Genomic DNA, 21,124 nt, shown 5'->3' on the forward strand with positions numbered 1-21,124 from the left:
TCTACAGAAGCCCGGAGCAGACAAACCAAACACAGGCTCGAGGGAGGGCCACTGTGTTTTTATAGGAATGTTTAGACCAGAGTGCTGGAAGAATGATGTGCCAGATGGAAATGCAAATACTACAACTGAAGAGAGCTGGTCCTCTAGACACAACCGGGGTCATAGAGGTTAAAGTAGTCAAGCTGCATTTACTGTATGTAGAATGAAGTTGGACAAATCTTACGATAAAAATTCATGGTTTCACTTACAGGATTTACTGGGAATATAGGTTAACATGATCCAGTTGTTGTATAAACGTTTGAAGAGCAGTTTGCAATAAGCAGATTGTTGGTAACAGTGTCTTTCAAAAATAATGTTATTCTCCTAATAACATTATTTGCTGATGATCTCATTAGATTGTGACCCCTCCCCCAGTCGAATTGAGAGCCAGCACTTGTGAGTCTACAGCCTTGCTGCCCTGAAGGAAAATGGTGCGTAGCCCCCTCAGGTTGGACATGAGCTGCTAGGAGGGAAGGATGGAAAATCGGATTGATAGATATGTTATATTAATATTGATGAATGGGGATCTACAGGTGAGGAATATTTTTGACTTAGATTGAAGCTTATCTATTTTTCAGCACCAAACATACATCAGAAAGCTATAAGTGGTTTAGAGGGAAGTCTCTCTGCAGGACCTATGCAACATGCCGGCATCACAGGGGCCAGTAGTGCCACGGAGACCCCAGAAGGTGATTCAAGGTGGCTGGGCGTCAAGGGAGGAGGACCTGGGTGAGTCAGGCCCAGGTGGACACAAGCCAGGGCTCAACAAGGTCACCTGGGTGAGGGAGAGGAAAGTCCAAAGACCCGAAAAAAAACAATTACCCCAGAAAACATCACATGACTGATGACATTGCAAGATTATATATGTTTGAAGTCTATCATTCTATTGTACAATGTACAATAGAAGGTATCAGTGTTCCATGTGGAAACGCCCCCTCTCTGTACATGAATGAGCTACTGATGTGTGAAACAGAAACTCCCACCGTCTCAGCACTGATGACCAAGATGAGACCAGTGGCAGGTGTAATAAAGGTAATGGCAACAATCTCATCTTTCACTGGAGCTCAGCCTCCGTCTGTCTGTGCGGCGCAGGTGAGATTTATCGTCTCCTGACTTGAGACAAATGGACGCTCACCCCGGGCCACGCACACGCAGCTTACTGAGCCGTGGGGCCGAGCACTTCATCAGAGCTGCAAGCCGAGGCCAAACAGAAAGAAAACCGAGCAAAGGCAACTGCACTCAGGTCAGTTTGATGTATCGCTCATACTTGCTCTGTTCAGCAGCTGCTCAGACAAAGTGGATGTTTGAATGGAATGTGCTGCCACGGTGCATCTGATGAAGCCCTGTCTGGATGTTTATCTTTGGGAGTAATGCACCTCACTGGGTTCTGCTGTTTATCATCAGTGCTGTATCATGTCTGACCACTAGATGGTAGCAAAACTTCATAGTTTGTTATCGGTATTACACATCACTAAGCTGTGGACAGACACATAACACTATAAAGCATACACAAATAAATATAATATCAATTGGTAATATATTTTTGAAAGTTGAACTAAAAGATGTTCTTTTCTTGCCATAGATCCATGGACCATGGTGACGTCAGCTGTGTGTGAGTGGAACTGGGACCTAAAGGAAATGATGTCAGTGGCACGTGTTCAGGTTGGCCTTTTGATGTTTCGCTGAAAGTGCCATGTTTTGTTTGAGGTCTTTGTTATAGATCGATCCACGATAGAAAATCCGGGTTTTCTTTTTCCATTCATTATGTCTGGCTGCATGTTGAGACATTCACCAGAGGATGGCGCCACTACCATCAAAAATGTTCCTCACGCTGTTAAAGCAGGTGTCTTCTGTTCATGCTGTGTGAGAGTATTATCTATGTATAAATATCTTTTTTAAGTTGATGTGTACACACACTCACATCTTGTAAATTCCTCCCAGTCCACTTTGCATTGAACAAGCAGCTGCAGGAACATGTATAGCTTTGCATTATGAAAGTGAACATACACTCACATTGTTTACACAGTCTGTGTACACATTCCTACACATGTTAGTAACGGTAGACTTTTACAATGTACACACTCATGTTTGCATCTCATCACCTACATATCAAAACAAATGACTGGATCAAGGGTTTACTTAACATTTGAAATGAGGAGGTGAATATAATAATATAAGTTTTAGAATTATAATGAAACCTTCCATAACTGTGCTATATGTATAATGATAATGGCTTCAGATTTCATTGATTCTTTTGTTTGTTTCCTTCCTTATTGCCTCCATGAAAACACCTTTTAGTTATTTTTTGGACATAATAATAGCCAGGTTGCTGGACGTGTATCAGAGGCCATATGCGCTGCGTCTCTGGCTCTCTTCCCAAAATCCTCCCACAACAATCGACCGGCCATCTGGCGTCGAGGGGCTGAGCAGACAAGTGTGTGCAGGTGACTTCTCAGCTTGGAGTCAAAGCCAGAGCCTGCACTTGTCCTGCACATTCATGTAGTCGCTTAATCGTCTCTAGAAGAAATTTGCTGCTGCACATTAACTTTAAAATCGCTTGTTCGAGTTGTTGTTATTAGATCCAGTTTTACTATTAGTGTGTGTGCAGAGCAAATGTCCACAATCCCACTGAATGCCACAAACTCCCATTGAATTAGTCTGGACATTAAGCATATCGCCCCATGTTAGACTGTAGCCTCTTAGTGCCAACGCCTTTTATGCTATTACGCACCGGCCTTGGTTTTATTCTTATTTTTTGAAAGATTATGAACTATGACTGTAGAAGGTAACGCGTCAGAGCAATAAAACACAATGTGGAACCAGAACAGTCAAAAAATACATCTATTCCATTTTAACACAAGACTGATTCAACTGGTCTTAGTCAGGGGGTCATGTTTAGGATTTAATGTGTAGCAGCCGATTGTAACTCTCACGTAGGATTTGGATAGTTAGAAACAAGCCTGCCCGTATGGTGCCATTCAGACAAATAGAATTATAAGACGACATCAATAGGTTATTTAAGAGAAAACAAATTCAAAAACAAAACGGTACAAGGAGAAAAATAGGTTTACGTATGTGCCTGATTGAAATGACACAGCAGTTTTAGCAGAACTATCCAGGAAATAGGTTTGAGAGTGAAACTAAACGGCTGCTTCACTTTGTTTGGTTTTGATTTACCACAATGTGCAGAGCTGTGCATTGAAACAACACAGTGATTAGTGGACAACTGTTACAATCAACAACATGATTTTAAAAGACACACTGTTAGCAAGACACTATACACTGGAGGGTATAGTGGTGAGATTGTGTTGTCAGTTGCTGTTTTACAGGATCAAGGGTCAGGTTGTAATTTCATCATAAATACAATTATATTAAAAAAATGAACCCATGTTAGTAAACTACGTTTTATTTTGTAAAGTGGCTCTGTTGAAAGTCAGTGAGTAAATGTAAATATGAGCTGGTTCGAGTTCAGACTTGTGTCTCCTGGTTGATGGGCGCTGTCCAGGGTGCTGGTTTGATGCAGTCTGACTTTGAGTTCCTGTACCACACTTTCTATATGACCCCGTGTTTCTTTCTTCCTTTCTTCCTTTCTTCCTTTCTTCCTTTTACCTTTCTTTAATCCTTTCTTCCTTAAACTTTCTTCCTTCCTTTCTTTCTTCCTTTCTTCCTTTCTTTCTTCTTTTCTTCTTTTCTTCCTTTCTTCCTTCCTTTTTTTCTTCCTTTTACCTTTCTTTCTTTCTTCCTTTCTTTCTTTCTTTCTTTCTTTCTTCCTTTCTTCCTTTCTTCTTTTTACCGTTCTTCCTTTCTTCCTTTCTTCCTTTCTTCCTTTAACCTTCTTCCTTTCTTCCTTACTTCCTTTCTTCCTTTCTTTCTTTCTTTCTTCCTTTCTTCCTTTCTTCCTTTTACCGTTCTTCCTTTCTTCCTGTCTTCCTTTAACTTTCTTCCTTATTCCTTTCTTCCCTTCTTCCTTTCTTCCTTTTACCTTTCTTTCTTTCTTCCTTTCTTCCTTTTACCGTTCTTTCTTTCTTCCTTTCTTCCTTAAACTTTCTTCCTTTCTTCCTTTCTTCTTTTTACCTTGCTTTCTTTCTTCCTTTCTTCCTTTCTTCCTTTCTTCCTTTTACCTTTCTTTATTCCTTTCTTCCTTAAACTTCCTTCCTTCCTTTCTTTCTTCCTTTCTTCCTTTCTTCCTTTCTTTCTTCTTTTCTTCCTTTCTTCCTTTCTTCCTTTCTTCCTTCCTTTTTTTCTTCCATTTACCTTTCTTTCTTCCTTTCTTTCTTTCTTTCTTTCTTTCTTTCTTCCTTTCTTCCTTTTGCCGTTCTTCCTTTCTTCCTTTCTTCCTTTAACCTTCTTCCTTTCTTCCTTACTTCCTTTCTTCCTTTCTTTCTTTCTTTCTTTCTTCCTTTCTTCCTTTTACCGTTCTTCCTTTCTTCCTGTCTTCCTTTAACTTTCTTCCTTATTCCTTTCTTCCCTTCTTCCTTTCTTCCTTTTACCTTTCTTTCTTTCTTCCTTTCTTCCTTTTACCGTTCTTTCTTTCTTCCTTTCTTCCTTAAACTTTCTTCCTTTCTTCCTTTCTTCTTTTTACCTTGCTTTCTTTCTTCCTTTCTTCTTTTCTTCTTTTCTTCCTTGTAACTTGCTTTCTTTCTTCCTTTTACCGTTCTTCCTTTCCTCCTTTCTTCCTTTAACTTTCTTCCTTTCTTCCTTTCTTCCTTTCTTCCTTTCTTCCTTTTACCTTTCTTTCTTTCTTTTTTCTTTCTTTCTTTCTTTCTTTGTTCCTTTCTTCCTTTTACCTTTCTTCCTTTCTTCCTTTTACCTTTCTGCCTTTCTGCCTTTCTTCCTTTCTTCCTTCCTTTCTTATTTTCTTCTTTTTACCTTGCTTTCTTTCTTCCTTTCTTCCTTTCTTCCTTTCTTCCTTTCTTTCTTTCTTCCTTTCGTCCTTTTACCGTTCTTCCTTTCTTCCTTTCTTCCATAAACTTTCTTCCTTTCTTCCTTTCTTCCTTTCTTCCTTTCTTTCTTTCTTTGTTATTTCTTATTTTGTGCCTGTCTGTCTATCCTCCTTTCTTTTCCAGTTATCATTTGGAAACAATCCGCAACCATCACTTCCATCATTATCTTGATCTATATATTTTTAAGGTTAAGATACCAGATATCTTTGCTTCCCTCTCTGCATCGTCTCAGTGTCTTAGTCTAATAGAAGATCTCCCCCAGGTCCTTCTCCTCCCACTCCATCGTCCTTGTCCTTCCACTGAACGAGCTTAGATCAGAAATACCTCGGCCTTTCCTCTACAGCAGCGGTCGTGTAGTGGAGGCGGCGGCCGCTTTAAAAGGAGCTGGCTCCGACGTCAGCTCCGTTTTAGACGTGTGGGGGGTTGACATCCAATCGGCTGAGCGGGCTTTAGTCAGCCCCTTTCTCACAGGAGATCCCTCTGCTGAGCACCGCATTGAATACAGGGCTCGAATCTGCTGCAGGAGCATCTCCACTAACAATTAGCACCGAGATTCTCCTCTTTGCACTCCTGCAATTCTATTCATTACACTTCCCACAAGCTAGAGCCACCGACTATCCGCCATCATGTCTGTAGCGGGGCTGAAGAAGCAATTCCACAAAGCCACTCAGGTAAGAAGAGGGGGTGGGGAGTGTGTGAGTGTGTGTGTGTGGGGGGGGGGTCCCTGATCACGGCACATCTTCCTACTGGGCTGATTTAGAGGAGCGGGTTTGATTCAGCTTCTTAATGCTTAGAAATGAATCCATCGTGTTGCAGCTCGCGTGTTGCTCCATCACCTCTGGTTCAGATGCAGCCCTGGTGCTGAAACGTGCTCCATTGTAAAGAGCTGCGCGCTGCAGCAATGCACCAACGGAGTAATTTATGACTCGCGTACTCTGCAGCCTTCGGGTCGATACTCTCGTGGTTATTTGGCGCATAATCGATGTTTGAATCGAGGTCGTGTCCGTGGGAGGCGGATGGCTCGACGGCGCGGTGTTGGTGGGGATGCCGGGGACGTCAGCTCCTCTCGGTACCCTTCAGATGACATTCCCCGCAGTGGAACAGCATCCGAGCTGCGGGTGTCGCTGCACGAAAACACGGTTTCAGACGAGTGTTTCTGTTTTACCGACCGCGGTAGGAGCTCCACCGAGCACCGTGTTATGTAACCGTTAAGTGCGTCTTGGCGGAAATCCGCTCCTGGAGCAGTAGAGGCACGCCATGACCCCAGCGCCCTCTAAACGCGCATAACGTCCATTAAAGAATTAAAACATGCCCCCCCCGCCCTCTAAAACGGAGTCATCCGCTGAATTTCACATGTGAAAAACAGTTGTCGTGAATATTTTCAGCTCCATGTTCATTTGGCTGCAGCTCCAAACTCATCCCATCAATCTTAGTGTCCTTGATATGCTATTCCCCAGATATCAGACATGTTATCCATCATTAGCTATGGAGCCAATCACAGAAGATGCCATAGATCACCAGTGCTCCTCCATGGGACCTTGATGGCTGAAGGCCTGTGTGAACAGATCCTGTCCCCGATGCTCGCCATTAACTGTGGCTTTTATTTCCGGTGTCGGCTGAGAGCTCCAGGCGTGTGTGAGGGAGGTTGTTGGTTTCTTTGGGTGAGTCACAGGGACGCTGACAATCAGCCTCAAGACCCACACAGCAGGACACCTAGAGCCATGGCTGACTCACACACACACATGCTCTTATAAGTCCCCCTATCCCCTTTATTCCAGTTCACCCTGCCGGCCTTCGTCCCAGCTCCCAGTTTGCACCACTCCTCATCTCTGTGTGTAATCGACAGAGATCGGGGGAGAGAGTGCTGACTGAGCTGTAACACTAATAATGTCCCGTCTGCTGAAGGTCAGTGTCGGTACACGTTTGACCAGAATAACTGAGATTAAGTTTGCAGCAGTTCACAAGGACAGGAGCTCATTCCCCCATGCTGGGGTCAAATCTGGTGACACAATAGAGTCAACTCATGCTGCCATTAGTTATTAAGATCAATGTTAACAGATTGACATGTGAGACACTGACGATTGAAGCACTACAAGACTAGATTAATAAAAAAACAACCACTGACAGGACAGTGGCCAATCAGTGGCTAGTGCCCCACCCCCCCCACCCTGGCACTGAATACAAACTTATAATTGGAAATGGTCGTCAACACTTCTCAGTTTTAATCAGGAGCTCATTTGACCAGATTGAAATAAGACAGCGGCTCACATGGGGCTTCACAGATTGTGATAACTCTGTGTGATGAGTCTATTGTCAGCCATTCGCTGAGGCCTCTCTCCTCCTGCAGATGTTCATCCACTGCCTCAAGTGTATGTGTGTGTGTGTGTGTGTGCGTGTAGGTGTGTGAGAGAGAGAGACAGTTATGGGGGGAGGGTGTGTGTGCATATCAGCATCTTTATCTGTAAATATGCATACAGTTATGTGGCTCTCGTGTGGAGGAGGTGTGGTTGAGTGTGTGAAAACACAGCCCGGTCGTCATTACTCAGTTTTATTCCCAATGCTATTAGGTTAGCTCTAGGCTCAGAAAGCTGTCTCTGTGGTCTCCCTCTGTCTGTTCCTCAACATTACCCCCCCACCGCAACACATAAATCTAACAGCCCCCAACTCTCACACACACACACACACACACACACACACACCCCTTGTCTTCTTCCCCAGACTCCCAGTGGCAGAAGGCTCTCTTCAATCCCTCTGTTCCTGTGCCACAGCTCTGTAATCCAGGCCCAGACTTGAATTTACTGTAGGTAGTGACCCAGCAATCTGGCTACTTGCACACACACACACACACACACACACACACACCATACACACACATTGTTAAACTATACTGTAGCAAGACCCCCCACCAGCCTTCGCAACGCATGAAGAGAGTTCAGGAGATTAAAGGGCTGAAACCAGGGATTTATCCGAATCGGTTGGTGATTTGGCAGAATGAGGATCTGCATTGACGGCACAAGATGTCCGATTTCCGGCTCTTCTCTCATTGTCACGACTCGGCGTAGCGGGGGGGGGGGGGGACTCGGAGGAAATTAGAGCTGCAATAATAAGTTAATCAATCAAATAGCAGATGGACAGAAAATGAAGCTGCAATTATTTTTGATGAATGATTTAAATCGTGTTTTTTCAAGGAAGTCGAGCTAGAAAACGTTCTGCTTGCAGTTTCTGCAGTGTGAGGATTTCCTGTTTCTCTAGTGTTGCAAACCGAATACATTCAGTTTACAGGCAAAATGTCATCAGATCATCAGATGTGATGTTTGACTATGTTAACAAGGATGGATGTGATGAACCTTTAGAAAATGGTCCACACATTCTTCAGTAATGAAAATAATAATTAGTCGTTATCTTAGATGAGATCCTCTATCACAGTATGTGTACATTTCTTTAACAATGTATATATATTGAATTATACTGTACATTTTCTAAGAAATACAGATTTTCGACATTACCCAGACATTATAGGAATAGATACCGTATACCTCACACTCAGTTAAACCCACTGAAAAGGTGCGATTGACTCTTCTGCTTGCCAGCAGAGGAGCCTTTCTGCTTTTTTCCCGGTGCGCCATATTCCACATCAGAAACGCACCAAAAACAGAGAAGCTCCTTCACCCGCTGTCAGACAAATTAGCACGCTCACCCTGGTGTCACGTTTCCATCACTGCAGCTCTAAGCCGATAAAGCCTGTGTCTACTGCAGAGGCGTTTGACGAGGGAGTGAACACAGATTGAATCCATCGCCCTTTTCAGAACAGGCCAGATGTTTGTGGCTGGTTTTTGACCCGAGGAAAATTTGCTTTAGAATAGTCCTATTATAGTATAGTCTCTGAATGTTGACAAATATATATTGTTATTATGCTCGCACCCCTAGTAACAGAACAGAAAATGGCTTCCTTGTCTTAATGTCTAAATTTAGGCAAGATATCTAATTTGAACAAATTGAGCCCCAGTACCATCAAACTGGTTTGTATGTAGATCGGAGCAGATGGGCCTCTGTGGCACTAGTTGCTAATTGGCCGTGCAGCTTAGTCTGAAGTCAAGTGTACATCAGCTGCTGTGTCAGAGACAGAAAATCCTCATCGTGTGCACGTTGCTGCATTTCTTCATTAAAAGACTTTATGGACTCATGTGAGAGGAGCGGCTCATAAAAAGGCAGAATGCAAATTGGACTTGCTGGGATTTGATGAGATTCTCACACACATACATTCACCCAACCTCAGTTTCACCTTCTCACATACATCACGGTAATTTATGTCACACAGCCACACTTTTCCCTGACAGAAGACATCTCTCTCTCATCCAAGGACACCGGGGCTCCGAGCTGCCATTAAAAAAAAAAAAGAAAAAGGGATGAAGCAGGAGGCATGAAGGGTAAAACCCAGCAGGTCCACAACAAATGGCATTTTTTAAAGATGTATTTGTTCATTAGCCAAGAAATCCATCGCTCGTCTCACCATGGACCCTCTGATAAAGAGACACAACTCGACATAATCTGTGTAAAGCACAGAAATAATCTGTATTTTAAACGCACGATTTAAAAAAAAATTACGCTTGCTTGTTACGTCACAAGGCAACTTCGCCTCAGAGTCAAATGAGTCACGTTTTGAGCAGATGCTTCTGACATGAAGCGTCTGTGCCCAGGAAGAGAGTCGAGTGTGTGTTGAGCTCTGCAGCTCGTCGGGGGTGTGCATGTGAGCAGGTTAATGTGATGAGGGTTTTTCATTTGGGGCTCCAACGTCCACTCAGCCAATGCTTCAGAAAGAGAGTAAACTGCTCAATGCAGCTCTCACCAGCTTGTTGTTTTTATTTTTTATCAACGCCTTGTTTGAATAGCAGCTGTATTTCTTCTAAGGCTGGAGGAAGCATGTTCTGGAAGCAGCAGGGAGGCTCGAGTGTGTTCATTAAATGGAAACTGCAGTAGAGACAGAGGAGATGAAGACGATGGCAGGAACGCTAGAGAAAGTGTGGCAGAGAGAGTGAGAGACAGGAAACAGAGAGAAGCGTCTTTGGGGAGTTTGTGTCGCAGCTTCTCCAGATAACACGACCGTCAGTCTCGTCACTGTCAGAAAGAGGCTGTTTCCTCCTATAAATACATAAACTGCTTCATTTTGTTCTTTTATGACAGATTTAGAGTTCAGTGCGTTGAATTTCATCTTTAATAAGAGATTATTATTTTTCATCCATGTCGATTTAATGGTCTTTGCATCACGACTGCTGCTTCAGATACTGAGGACAGCCCAGTGCTCGCAAATCACAACAAGACTGTGCGAGAGAGTCATCGTCTAGAAATCTTACTTTAAGTTTTACTTCAATATTTAGTATTATTATGTTTGCTAAATATACTCTGTAACCATGTTTTCAGCTGAGATCTAGACTGCAGATCAAAACTTAAAGGGCTATATAGAGTGTTTTAACTTTAATATGACATACTGAGATATTTATTATAAAACCTAAACACAGGGATGAATTTTGGATGCTTTTTCTATATGCTTACATTTTATTAAAGCTGTACTTCTTTGAGAGTATCGTACAGGGGGTTCATTTAACAAGGTTCCCGCAGTGGAGTCCTCCACACCCTTGTTATTATAATCAGGACGAGACAATTCTGTCAACACTACACCTGTCATTCTGGTTCATTGGTTTGTTAATTGCTACAAACTTGCTGTACAAAATAAAATCCAAGAGTGGAAGAGAAATCCTCTATAGCTCCTGCTCCTAAATTAGAAGACCTTGCTCTTTAATAAAGGTGTAAAAAAACAGATTCAGTAACCTCATTTAATTTCTCTCTGTGATTATTACACAATTATGAATTAGTATTTTGCAAACAGCCCAAATTAAACCCAACCTGTGAAAACCTTTAAATGAAAAAACTGATTGTTTAGACATTTCACACTTTAAGAAGCCGTTTCGATTCCCTTTTGGAAATGAGTTCTTCTGCTATTTTCACATGTTTCTGAGAAAAGCTGGAAAAAACACATGTTTTTAGGAAACATCTGTATGAGCAGCGTGAAGCTTTGTGTCCTTGTGGTCTGGATGTAAACAAATCTGTCACAATTCTGCAGCTGCAATGTGCATGTGTGTGCCTGTTGTGTGTGGATACTATTACTTCTGTTGTTGTAGAATCATGATGCAGTGATCAAATCTGGTCAGGGTGCGTTTCTTACAGTGGAGAGTGGAGCAGTAATCCTTTATTTTGCAGTCAGCCTTGGTTCTCCATGAGGTTTCCCTGCATGTGGCCTGAATACTAATACCAGCTCTGCATGTCTTATCCCTGTGAAGTCCACCGTCTTGTGTGCAGCATTTTGATTAGTCAACCGGAAACCGTCTCATTCCAGGCTGTAGTTTAAAGCCAAGTAATTAGTTAGTTATGTAGAAATTTGTATCATTGGTCCATTTAGGTTTAATCCTTTATCTATGTGTGTGCACGTGCAGGCATTTCCGGCATTTTCTTCCCTCAGAAAAAGGGGGCATGCAGTGTGCAAGCGTGCATGTGAGTGGGCATCAGTGCAGATCCGTGCATCCCCGCGGACCGCAGCGGGGTCTTTTGGACGTGGCTGCCGCCTGCGGGGCTTTGGGGCAGCAGATTGTGAGTGGGTGACTCATTCAGCCTGGATCCCCGCTCGGCCTGCTGCAGTGCAGCGTAGAGCAGATCCAGCTGGGAGATAACAGATGGGGCGGGAGGGAGGGACGAAAAAAAAGAGTGGAGCAAGGAAAGCTCGGTAAGAGAAGACGAGCGTGGGGGAGGGGGGGGAGAAGGAGAGCAGCCGTGAGCAGGTACAGGGAGTGGCAGAGAGGGAGGGGGAACCCAGCGGAGAGATCCTGATGCTGAGAGGAGCAGGAGGACGGAAGGAGCCGGGTCAAACTCTGAGAGAACAGATCGGAAGGGATCTCATTTCTCCACCAGACACTTCTACTGAGCATCATTTGGTGATTTTAAACCAGGCTTTGTTTTTTTTTATGTTTTATTAATAATTCTAGGTGAGGCTGAGACTAGCAACTGTTTTATTTATCAGTTAATCTACCCTTTATCGTCTTGATAAATCTTCTTAATTTTGTTTTTCTCAAAATAACAGACACAACCCAAATTCAGATTACTAGTAAATATGATAAACAAATTATTCTTCAGAAGTTAAAATGATAAAAAATTTGTTGGGAAAATGAAATGTGAGTATAAAATCTTTAAATGAGGATGTTTGGTTAATTGATGATTACAGCATTTATTACACCTCCACACTCCTACCCTTACTCTGTGCCTCTCTCTATATATGTGTCACACTCCATGCTGACATTTGACCTTTCAATATAAATCGTGATGTACAGAATCATTAGATATGCTCGACGGAGCCATGTGAGTCAGAAGATAAAAACACACCATCCAAGTCGTCCCCTCAGAATTAAATGTCCTTGTCCCTCGGTCCAAGTATGGATCGGCAATGCAGCAAAAAGTGATGCTGCCCTGGATGGAGTCCAGCAGCAGTGTCCCTCCCAACCTTTATCCGGATTTATTTTCCTTCCTTCACGCTGCTTCCATTACTCTTCACTTTTCCTTATTATTTCCCTCGCGGCCTAAAAAGAAGTTTGGACTCAACACAGTCGAGCCCTTTATTCAGGAATGTGTCCCAGCAGGAGACGTTTCCCCGGCTGCTCCTCTGTCCTTTGCTTGGTCTTGTTAAACAAACACATATTTTATTCCGTGTAAACAGCAAAACTTTCTCAGGTATCTGAAGCAGGCTCCTGACGGCTGCTCCCTTCCCCAGGTTTTCAAACAGTTAAATCTTTCACTGGTTTTCTGGCACGTTTTTAACTATATATTAAGGAAGTTTTTTTGTCTAGTGAGCATACAACATGTCACCTCGCTCCCTCTTACTCCTACACATATCATCACTCATTTCCCTGACAGGATATAAATCCTCGAGAGAACTTTGCAACAACGAGTTTGTCTCCAGCAGGATGTAAACGTGACTTATGCTGTCTGAGGTGTTGCCAGAAACTACACAGCGAGACGTCTGACACACTGTACGTCTCTATGAATCACGGAGATCTATTTAAACCACTGAATAGAAGGAGGAGGGACTTCGAATACACATCCTTTTTTTGACAAGAGGCGACACGCAGTAGCCAGAGGGTTGAAATCTGTCCAGAGAGAGAGAGAGAGAGAGAGAAGCTATGGGAGCACTGGTGAGGTTAACTCATTCAACGTCCTCATTCAGAAAACTAAACTGTGAATGGATGTTTGGCCCGTTTCATATCAGTCAGAGATGAAAAACGAGGGATGAAAGCGTTGGGGTCTATAGACGTTGATCTGACGTTCGTTACCGTCGGTGCGTTCTTCTCTTCCTCTCTTCTACACCCTTCTTCCTCGACCCTCCTCTCTCAGCATCAGTATTCAGGCCATGGTTGATGTTTTATTCAGGATTGGTACATTAAATATTCTGGGCATCAACCACTGCAGGGGAGACAGGCGAGGGCTTAGGGCTGGAAGAGGGAAATTCTCTGAACCTGTGTTGAGCATCTAGTTTGTAGGTTTCATTCATCAGACGTAACTAATGGAGGAAAAACAGGGCGGATCCTTTGGTTTTCCATTCCTGTCTGCTTTTAAAAAATGACGTCCTCTCGTACGATCAGTGTTTTCTTTATAGTATGATTAATATGAGCAATTTAAATGGAAATAACTGGAACCAATGATATGACCATGAAACCATCGCACAGACTTATCTACTGCAGTGAACAAATAAACCAACAAACATAAACATCAGCGTGGGTGAAGACCAACCGAAGGGGGACACCGCCTGGAAAACACAAACAAGTTGGCCTAAAAACAAAATGGTGGTGAACTTGTGATGGCTGAGCAGGGAGATGGGTCTGACAGGGGGAGATCTGAGGACAGGCCCAGCTGGAGGCAGATCGTCGACGCCCCTCGAGGACCAACTGACTATGGAAGAAAACTCAATGGTTCTAATAATAGGACTAATTTAATTGTAAAGGTATGAGGTCGTCAGTCAGTCTGGATCAAAGTGGTGCAGCAGGATAGTCGTCCATTGATCCGCTCTACAAGCACGGCTTTAAATAGTAACACAGAATGATGCACTGCCACGTGCGCACTGTAGGAAAGACTCCCATTCGGGTCGGAAGAGGATGGAGGGGGGGAAGGGGGGAAGGGGGGCAGAGAGCGGGAAGACATGAGAGCAGGAAGTAATGGGGTTTAAGTGGAGAGAAGAGGAGGATGCTGGGAACAAAAGAGGAGTGCAGGCGGTGCTCTCAGGCAGCTGTAGCATCGCTCAGTCTGATGCCTAATTTTGGCTGGTGGAGGTCCAGTAAAGAGAGGAAGGAGGGAACAGGACGTGCTTCATTGTGTTAACACGTCTGCTGAAACAACTGGGTCTCCAGTCGTCCTCATGGCGGACAGCGTGCATGAAGAAGATAACCATGTCATGTGATCTCAGCCGTGGACACCCACAGTGAAGTCCTCACGCCAACTGCAGAGCTGAGACCGAATAGCTTGTCGGGGATTATACTCAGATTAATCAGAGCACAGTGACTTTGCATTATATTGGAGCTGTGTGTGTTTGTGTGTGCGCGCACGTGTGTGTGTGTTAGAATGAGAGCGCTGCAGTGGTAATCTGTGAAACGTGCCTCATGTGCCGGACCAGACCGCCAAATGTACCTTGGTTTGGGGTCAGAGGTTTTAAGACTCTTCTTCGCTGTTTTAATCGGAGTAGTATTTTTATCTGAGTTCATCTGGGCATGTGACTGCTGACATGTGACTTTCAAAGTGTCCCAGTACTTTTAATTTACCTCTTTTCCTACAGTGAAAGAAAATGTTATAATGATAATTTTAAGGCAAAAACAAAGAATAAAAGCTCTGTATTACAAAGATAATGTGTATGATAAATAGAAATTCATCATCAGTAAACACATCCGATTATGTGCTTATATTAATGTTTAACAACGATTAATTCAATCATGCTGCTGCTTTGTGTAAACAAGCGTCTCCAGCGTCTCTTGCATTAGAGCCACAGGCTGAGTGGTAAACAAAGTCCTCCCTGCTGAACACGCTTCATGTGACGTATGACGGAAGTGTTTAAAGGAGAACATCACTCGGATTAGAATTCATATTGTTTTTGCTTTAAGGTGAATGTGTGTGTCTGCATAAAATACATCAAGTAAAGAATACATATTAAACACTGTCCTTCTCTAAGATGAATGTTTCAAGCTACAGTGAAGTTATTCATCTGATTTGTTTGGGCAGGACTTCACTTCCACCTTTAATTACCCTTCAATTAGAATGTGAACATATACCAACATCATGTGTAATATATCACTACTTGAACATTGAAAATATATTCAAGACAACACTACACTGTTTATTCATGTATTTGGTCCTGCAGCCATTTTCATTATTGACTAAACCTTCTTGTTGAATCAAATATTGAATCTATTAAAGGTCACAACAGTAACACAGGCCCAATCAAATCTTAACATTATCCTGAAAGTATTTAACTTGTATTTGATTATCAAACACTAAGTGAAAATTCTAAACTCATGAGGAGGCGTTTGATCTAAAAGATTTAAATAGAAATGACTAATACTCTGTTATATAATGAGTTCATCTTGCAGTTGTTTTGTCTCATTATACACAGAACTCAGAGATATTGACAGAAGCAGATTTCCAATCTGATATATTGATAAACAGACATTATGAAGAGATGAGGTCTGAGGCTGTTTAGTTTCCTCAGTTGGATTTTCACAACACTTTGTAAATATCTTCCTGCAGCTTATTTAATGTAGCATTTTTATTTCCTTTTAAAACAGGAACATTATTATTTTCATTATCGGCAAATTGTGAAATAAGTCGAATACGTACATTATATATTGATATTTCAAATATTCAGACACCTGGTGTACATTCCTCTGCACACGTCTCTCCTCTATAGAATGTGAGGGTTGAGTGGTCTCCGTCGATATCCTGGGTGTCATTTCGTCTGTGCTGTGTCTGTACCCTTCTGTCGTGACCTTGTTCATGGAACAGGAAATCTAATCATAGAGAACGTTGGTCTGCTGAGGCTTTTCAATTTTCTCCCCTTTTAACAGGGTCACTGGATGTATTAATGTTGTTGTTTATTTGGGGGCGGGGCTGCTGCAGTTTGATTGAATGTCTGTGCTCGTGGTTCGGGGGGGTTACGTTTGTTTTTGTTTGTTTTTATTGATTTTGGTCTAAATGCGCGGCTGCTTTTTTTTCTCCCAGGATCCATCATTGTGCTGGAAGTTTAAAAGTAAAAGATATTTATCTTCATCAGTGATGATGAATCTTCAGCGTTTGTTTGTTTGTATGAGTCGTTTTGTGTGTGTTTGTGTTTCCTGCTCGCTCACTGACCACATCCTGTCAGTCTGTCTGCAGACGAGCTGACACACATACGTTCCCCTGCTTCTGCTGCATGTCCCTCTCATAGTATTCAACATATCTCTTTTCTAATGTGTTTATTATTTATTTATAAATATGTCCAATGTTTATTTAAATTACAGTATATAGTATGGACCCTTTATGTTTATATATTGTACCCACACAACGCTTTGCATTGCACACAAGAAAACCACATTTGAGCTTTTGGTTATACACTTTACAGTTGGAGTCAGATTATTTTCTCAGATGACAGATGTCGTCTGCTTGTTGTCTTTCATATTAAGATTGGGCTCTGTTATTGATTATTGATTAACGGTCGTCTGATCACCTCATCTTATGGTGTTCCCGTTGCATTTTTGCATTAAAGGCTTTAACTCATTACCTACGTGAAACCTCAGGTCAAACATCACTGTCTCTCCTCTTTGTGTGTGTGTGTGTGTGTGTGTGTGTGTGTGACCAGTTTGTGTAAAAGGTCAAACACGGCCTCAGAAGAACCAACCCAGCGAGGGAACACGTGCCGGCGTCTCCTCTGAGCCGCCCTCGCCGTTTCCCTCGGGACTGAAATGATCAAATCAAAAAAAGGCCACACGGTGGTTTTCACACAACGAGTCAGGACGGCAGACGGTTTATAAAATGGCTGCTGGATTCCTGGATTGAGTGTGTGTGAAAACCTTCACGCTGAGCCAATCGACTGGTGACGAAGTGCAACCCTCCTGAGACACTCACTGTATAATGCATGGCTGTGTGCTGCTGTATGTGTGTCGTGTGTGTGTGTATGTGTGTGTGGATGTCGCAGAACATTAGCTTTAGTGTGCAGACTGTGTCGCTGCTCTCTTGGCTACGGCAATAACGCATTTCCAGAAATTGAATTGACCCGATTGAATTGTGTTCTAAATTAACTGGACGATATCAGGAGGGAACGGAAGCTGAAGCTGGTTAAATGTTCGTTGTAGTTGGACGATAATCTGAAGGATGAATGATGTGGTTGTGAATCTGTGTTTCAATGCACACGTCGGAGGCAGCGACTGACACTGGGCTTTAATAACCGTCATCAATACAGATCTGCACTGCTCATTATCCAGGACAACACCGTCATTACGCCCACGCAGATTTACCTCAGGCAGTGCTGGGTTAACATAAAGATGAGAATACTGTGAAGCCATAGGAATAAATCAAATGTCTCACTTTTCAGTTACGTGCAGGGAAATCAGTGGAGCCCTCGACAGGCCTCAGTTCAGTCATTATGTCTGAGGGACGCACTTACACTTGAAATGGAAATTGCAGTCTGGAGCACAGAGGAGGAGAAAGCTGCCGGGCTGTTTGTGGGTTGTGCTTCACATCTGATGTGTGTGTGTGTGTGGGGGGGGGTCATGATTGAATGGTGAGTCACTGAGGATGAAGTATCATTAACTGTATAAAAACATTGCTTTAGGGTCACGCTCTTCTCTCTAATCGGTTGGTGATGAATGAGAATGACAGACTTTGGATCTAATGATGCAGATGTTTTTTTTAATGTCATGAGCTGAATATGATAACGGATGATCCTCTGTGCAAATAGTCATTATCTAGAAACACTTTCAGTTGGATGAAAGAACATTTTGAGTATTCAGTCCCTCTTCTTTTGAGTGTGAAAAAAAAAAAGGCCTTTATAGTTTTATTCATTATTTTTGATTTTCCAGGCAAAAGTGTTGTTGTCGTTGAGTTTGAGTACAGTCAAACCTGGGAGCTGCCCAGTGCAACCACAGCCCTGACTGGTTCATCTAAGGAATTCAGTTTCCAGGAGTAGGTTTTAGTTGAAAGCTTTTCTCAAAGGAAGAGCAATAAACATTGTATTCAAGCCTATAATCTCACTATACACAGTTTCTTTGAGCTGAATTATGCTCGACCACACTGTTATACGATGTGTCCGAATCTTGTGCACATAAACACAAAAGTTATACCACAAATTCAGCAAACTTCCGAACTCTGATTACTTTCTCCACCGTGCAGAGCCGACCAATCACAGCGCGAGATTGGTGGAGAATGTTGGATCATCATTTTTGTAAAAGTCCCAGATATGGTCGGATTCAGACACTCAAGATGAAATACAACTGACCTTCAGGATATCCCAGTATAAATTGACTCGTTTATCAAACCCAGTAGACCTCACACTCTCAAACACAAACACATAAAGTCAACGGCTCTTTGAAGCATTGCGATCCAAACAAATGGTGTAGATCATTTTCTGAAAAACAGTGGTCGGCTGCCGACTGTGGTAAAAAACGCCCTGAAAGTAGAACGTCTGCTGCACATCTGACCGCACCCCCCGCGGTGATGTCACAGCCTGCGGTGGAACACAAGGTGGCCAGGTGAGAAAAATATGTTCAGTTGATTTGCTCCATAGATTGAGAGAAATGTTACTAGTATCAGATTTCCATTTAGTTCACATGCAGCAGTGTGTGATGTGGAGATGGTCAGACAGGAGGTGTAGATGGAGGGAGGATGACTGTCGTTAATGAAAGGACAATAATAGAATAGAGGTAAACTGGGGATGTGAACAAATGAGCCGGAAAAACACTGAGTGCTTAGAAAACGATTGCGAGAAAGGAATTAAATGAGAGAATTGAGCACATTGAGTCTTTCGCACCTTCCACTGGTTTCTAGGCAGAGCTGCGGGAGGTCTGGCCGAAGAACACTGAGCATACTTCTCACCGGCAATGTAATTTAATGATGAAGCTATTTCAGCACAATAGAGGATATGTTATACTTCCACTGGGTGAAGGATTATTTCTTTTCTTTCACTCCCATACGGGACAATACTGTGAGCCTCACTATATAATACATGTGAAGTTCACAGATCAGTTTCTTGCTGTGAATCTAATTTCTTCTGTTTTAAACGGTGAAAAGAATATTCCAGGTCTCATTTGTTTAAGAAAAGTGAAGATGTGGGTTTACTCTGAAGGGATTCACAGATATTGGTCATGAGTAACACACATACACACACACACACACACACACACACACCTCGCCATCATTCATGTTGTGTGTTTGCCTTCAGTCATCCTCCATCTTTGTCTCATCATCATCGCCACATATCCGAGCGCTCACAAGCCCTGGCACGCTTTCCTCACACACACACGGTGCCAGCTGGCCCCCCCCCCCCCCCCCCCCCATTTACCGAGCGGTACATGGAGGACGGATGGGAGTGTGTGCACACATCTCCCCAGCTACAGACTCATCCCCGCTGTTACATAAGAGCCATGCAAAGGCTTACAAATCAGATTATAATAGCCACGGGCCACTCACTCCGAGAGGATAGAGGTCAGTGAAGCAGCATGGCCAACCAGTGGACTGATGTTGGCACGGGTCTGCATGGACAGGGGGACACAGCTGGCACCCTGTCCTGTCTGGGTCTGTACACGACGTCTTCACCTGGTCTCACAGGCGCTTGAATTTAATAATGATAATTCAGGCCGCCTGTGTCTGTGTCTGCTGGTTTCACTGTTGAATTCCTCTCCACGCTAATGCTTCCCCAGGCCGTGATGTTCTGCAGGATTACTCTCATCCTGAAACCACTGTAGCTGCAGCGGGAGCCATGTTGGCTCTGAACGCCAGGGTTTAAGAATGACAAACGGATTTTCCCTGATTCCGCGAGAGCACAGGTCTATTCCCGGGACAGCCGGTGCACTTATTAGGGTTAGATCTGCACCTGGATAAAACCTTAATGCCCATTTACAGTTTGGGGTTCTCAGAAACCCTGGTAAGCTGGAGTCAAGGTTGTGGTTCCAGTGTAGGTGGATGCAGTCGGACATATTGTCGAGTCACAATCCAGCCGTGTGAGCAGTCGGCGCAGTGTTGCATGAGGAACGTGACAGTGAGAACAGTGAGGCTCCGAGGGTGAGAGGAGAAAAAGAGAGAGACAGAGAAGGAGGAGAGGCTGGAGGGAGAGAGAGGCACGACAAACATCTTCTGGGCATTGTTACGCAATTGTTTTCTGTCTTTTCAAGTTTTAGCAGCTCTCTGTCATGTTCCCATCGGGCACAACCTTCTTTCAATTTCTCCGTGTTCGTCCTCCTTTATCATCCGTTCATCACTGGAAACTTACAAGGTGAAAGTGAAGGAGGAAAGAATACCTGCTGAACCTAAGAGAAGACTAGATGAGCAGGAGAAATGGGATGAGGGTGTCGGTTCTTCCTCCCTGCGTAAGATTTGCACAGGCTTCTACTCAGATCCTTCACCACCGAGGGGGCAAAGGGGCAGTTAGGAGGCGATGGAGAAGGAGTTAGATCTCCTCCATGCTACCGTCCAGCAGCGGGGGCCGTCCTCCTAATAGCCTCACTAATCACTCTTGTCATTTTTAATCCCCCTCTTCCACCCTGTGTGCGTATTTAAAGCAGGGGCCTCCGTGTGCCCGGCCGGGATTAAGACTAGTGAGCTGGGGAGGAGGGAGGAGGCCTGGGAGGCGTGGGGGGAGGAGGGCGGCGGCTGCAGCAGCACGCTCCCTGCGCACCTCACATTGGGCGCCATGTGACCGATGCTAATGCTAACAGCACGGCCGCGAATGCTAAAAGTCCCGGCTCAATGCTCTTCATGACATTAATACGTATAAATAATATCAATGAATATCATTATATCAATCTTTTTTTTTGTGAATGGATTCAGTCCATCACTTTTTGGGGGATTATAAGATTGTGTAACAATAATTT

General features: G+C 43.4%; 1 protein-coding gene across 1 annotated transcript in view; it reads left to right on the forward strand.

The window, feature by feature from the left end:
- The first annotated feature begins 5,094 nt into the window (after window positions 1-5,094).
- Window positions 5,095-21,124, forward strand: part of sh3gl2a (SH3 domain containing GRB2 like 2a, endophilin A1) — a 31,792-nt gene continuing 15,762 nt past the window's right edge. The window contains exon 1 of the mRNA XM_062388879.1: window positions 5,095-5,653. Within this exon, the coding sequence (XP_062244863.1) occupies window positions 5,609-5,653 (45 nt within the window). The 5' untranslated portion in view covers window positions 5,095-5,608. The remainder of the gene's footprint in view (window positions 5,654-21,124) is intronic.

The sequence above is a fragment of the Platichthys flesus genome, chromosome 5 (genome assembly GCF_949316205.1).
Source record: "Platichthys flesus chromosome 5, fPlaFle2.1, whole genome shotgun sequence".
Classification (NCBI taxonomy): Eukaryota; Metazoa; Chordata; class Actinopteri; order Pleuronectiformes; family Pleuronectidae; genus Platichthys; species Platichthys flesus.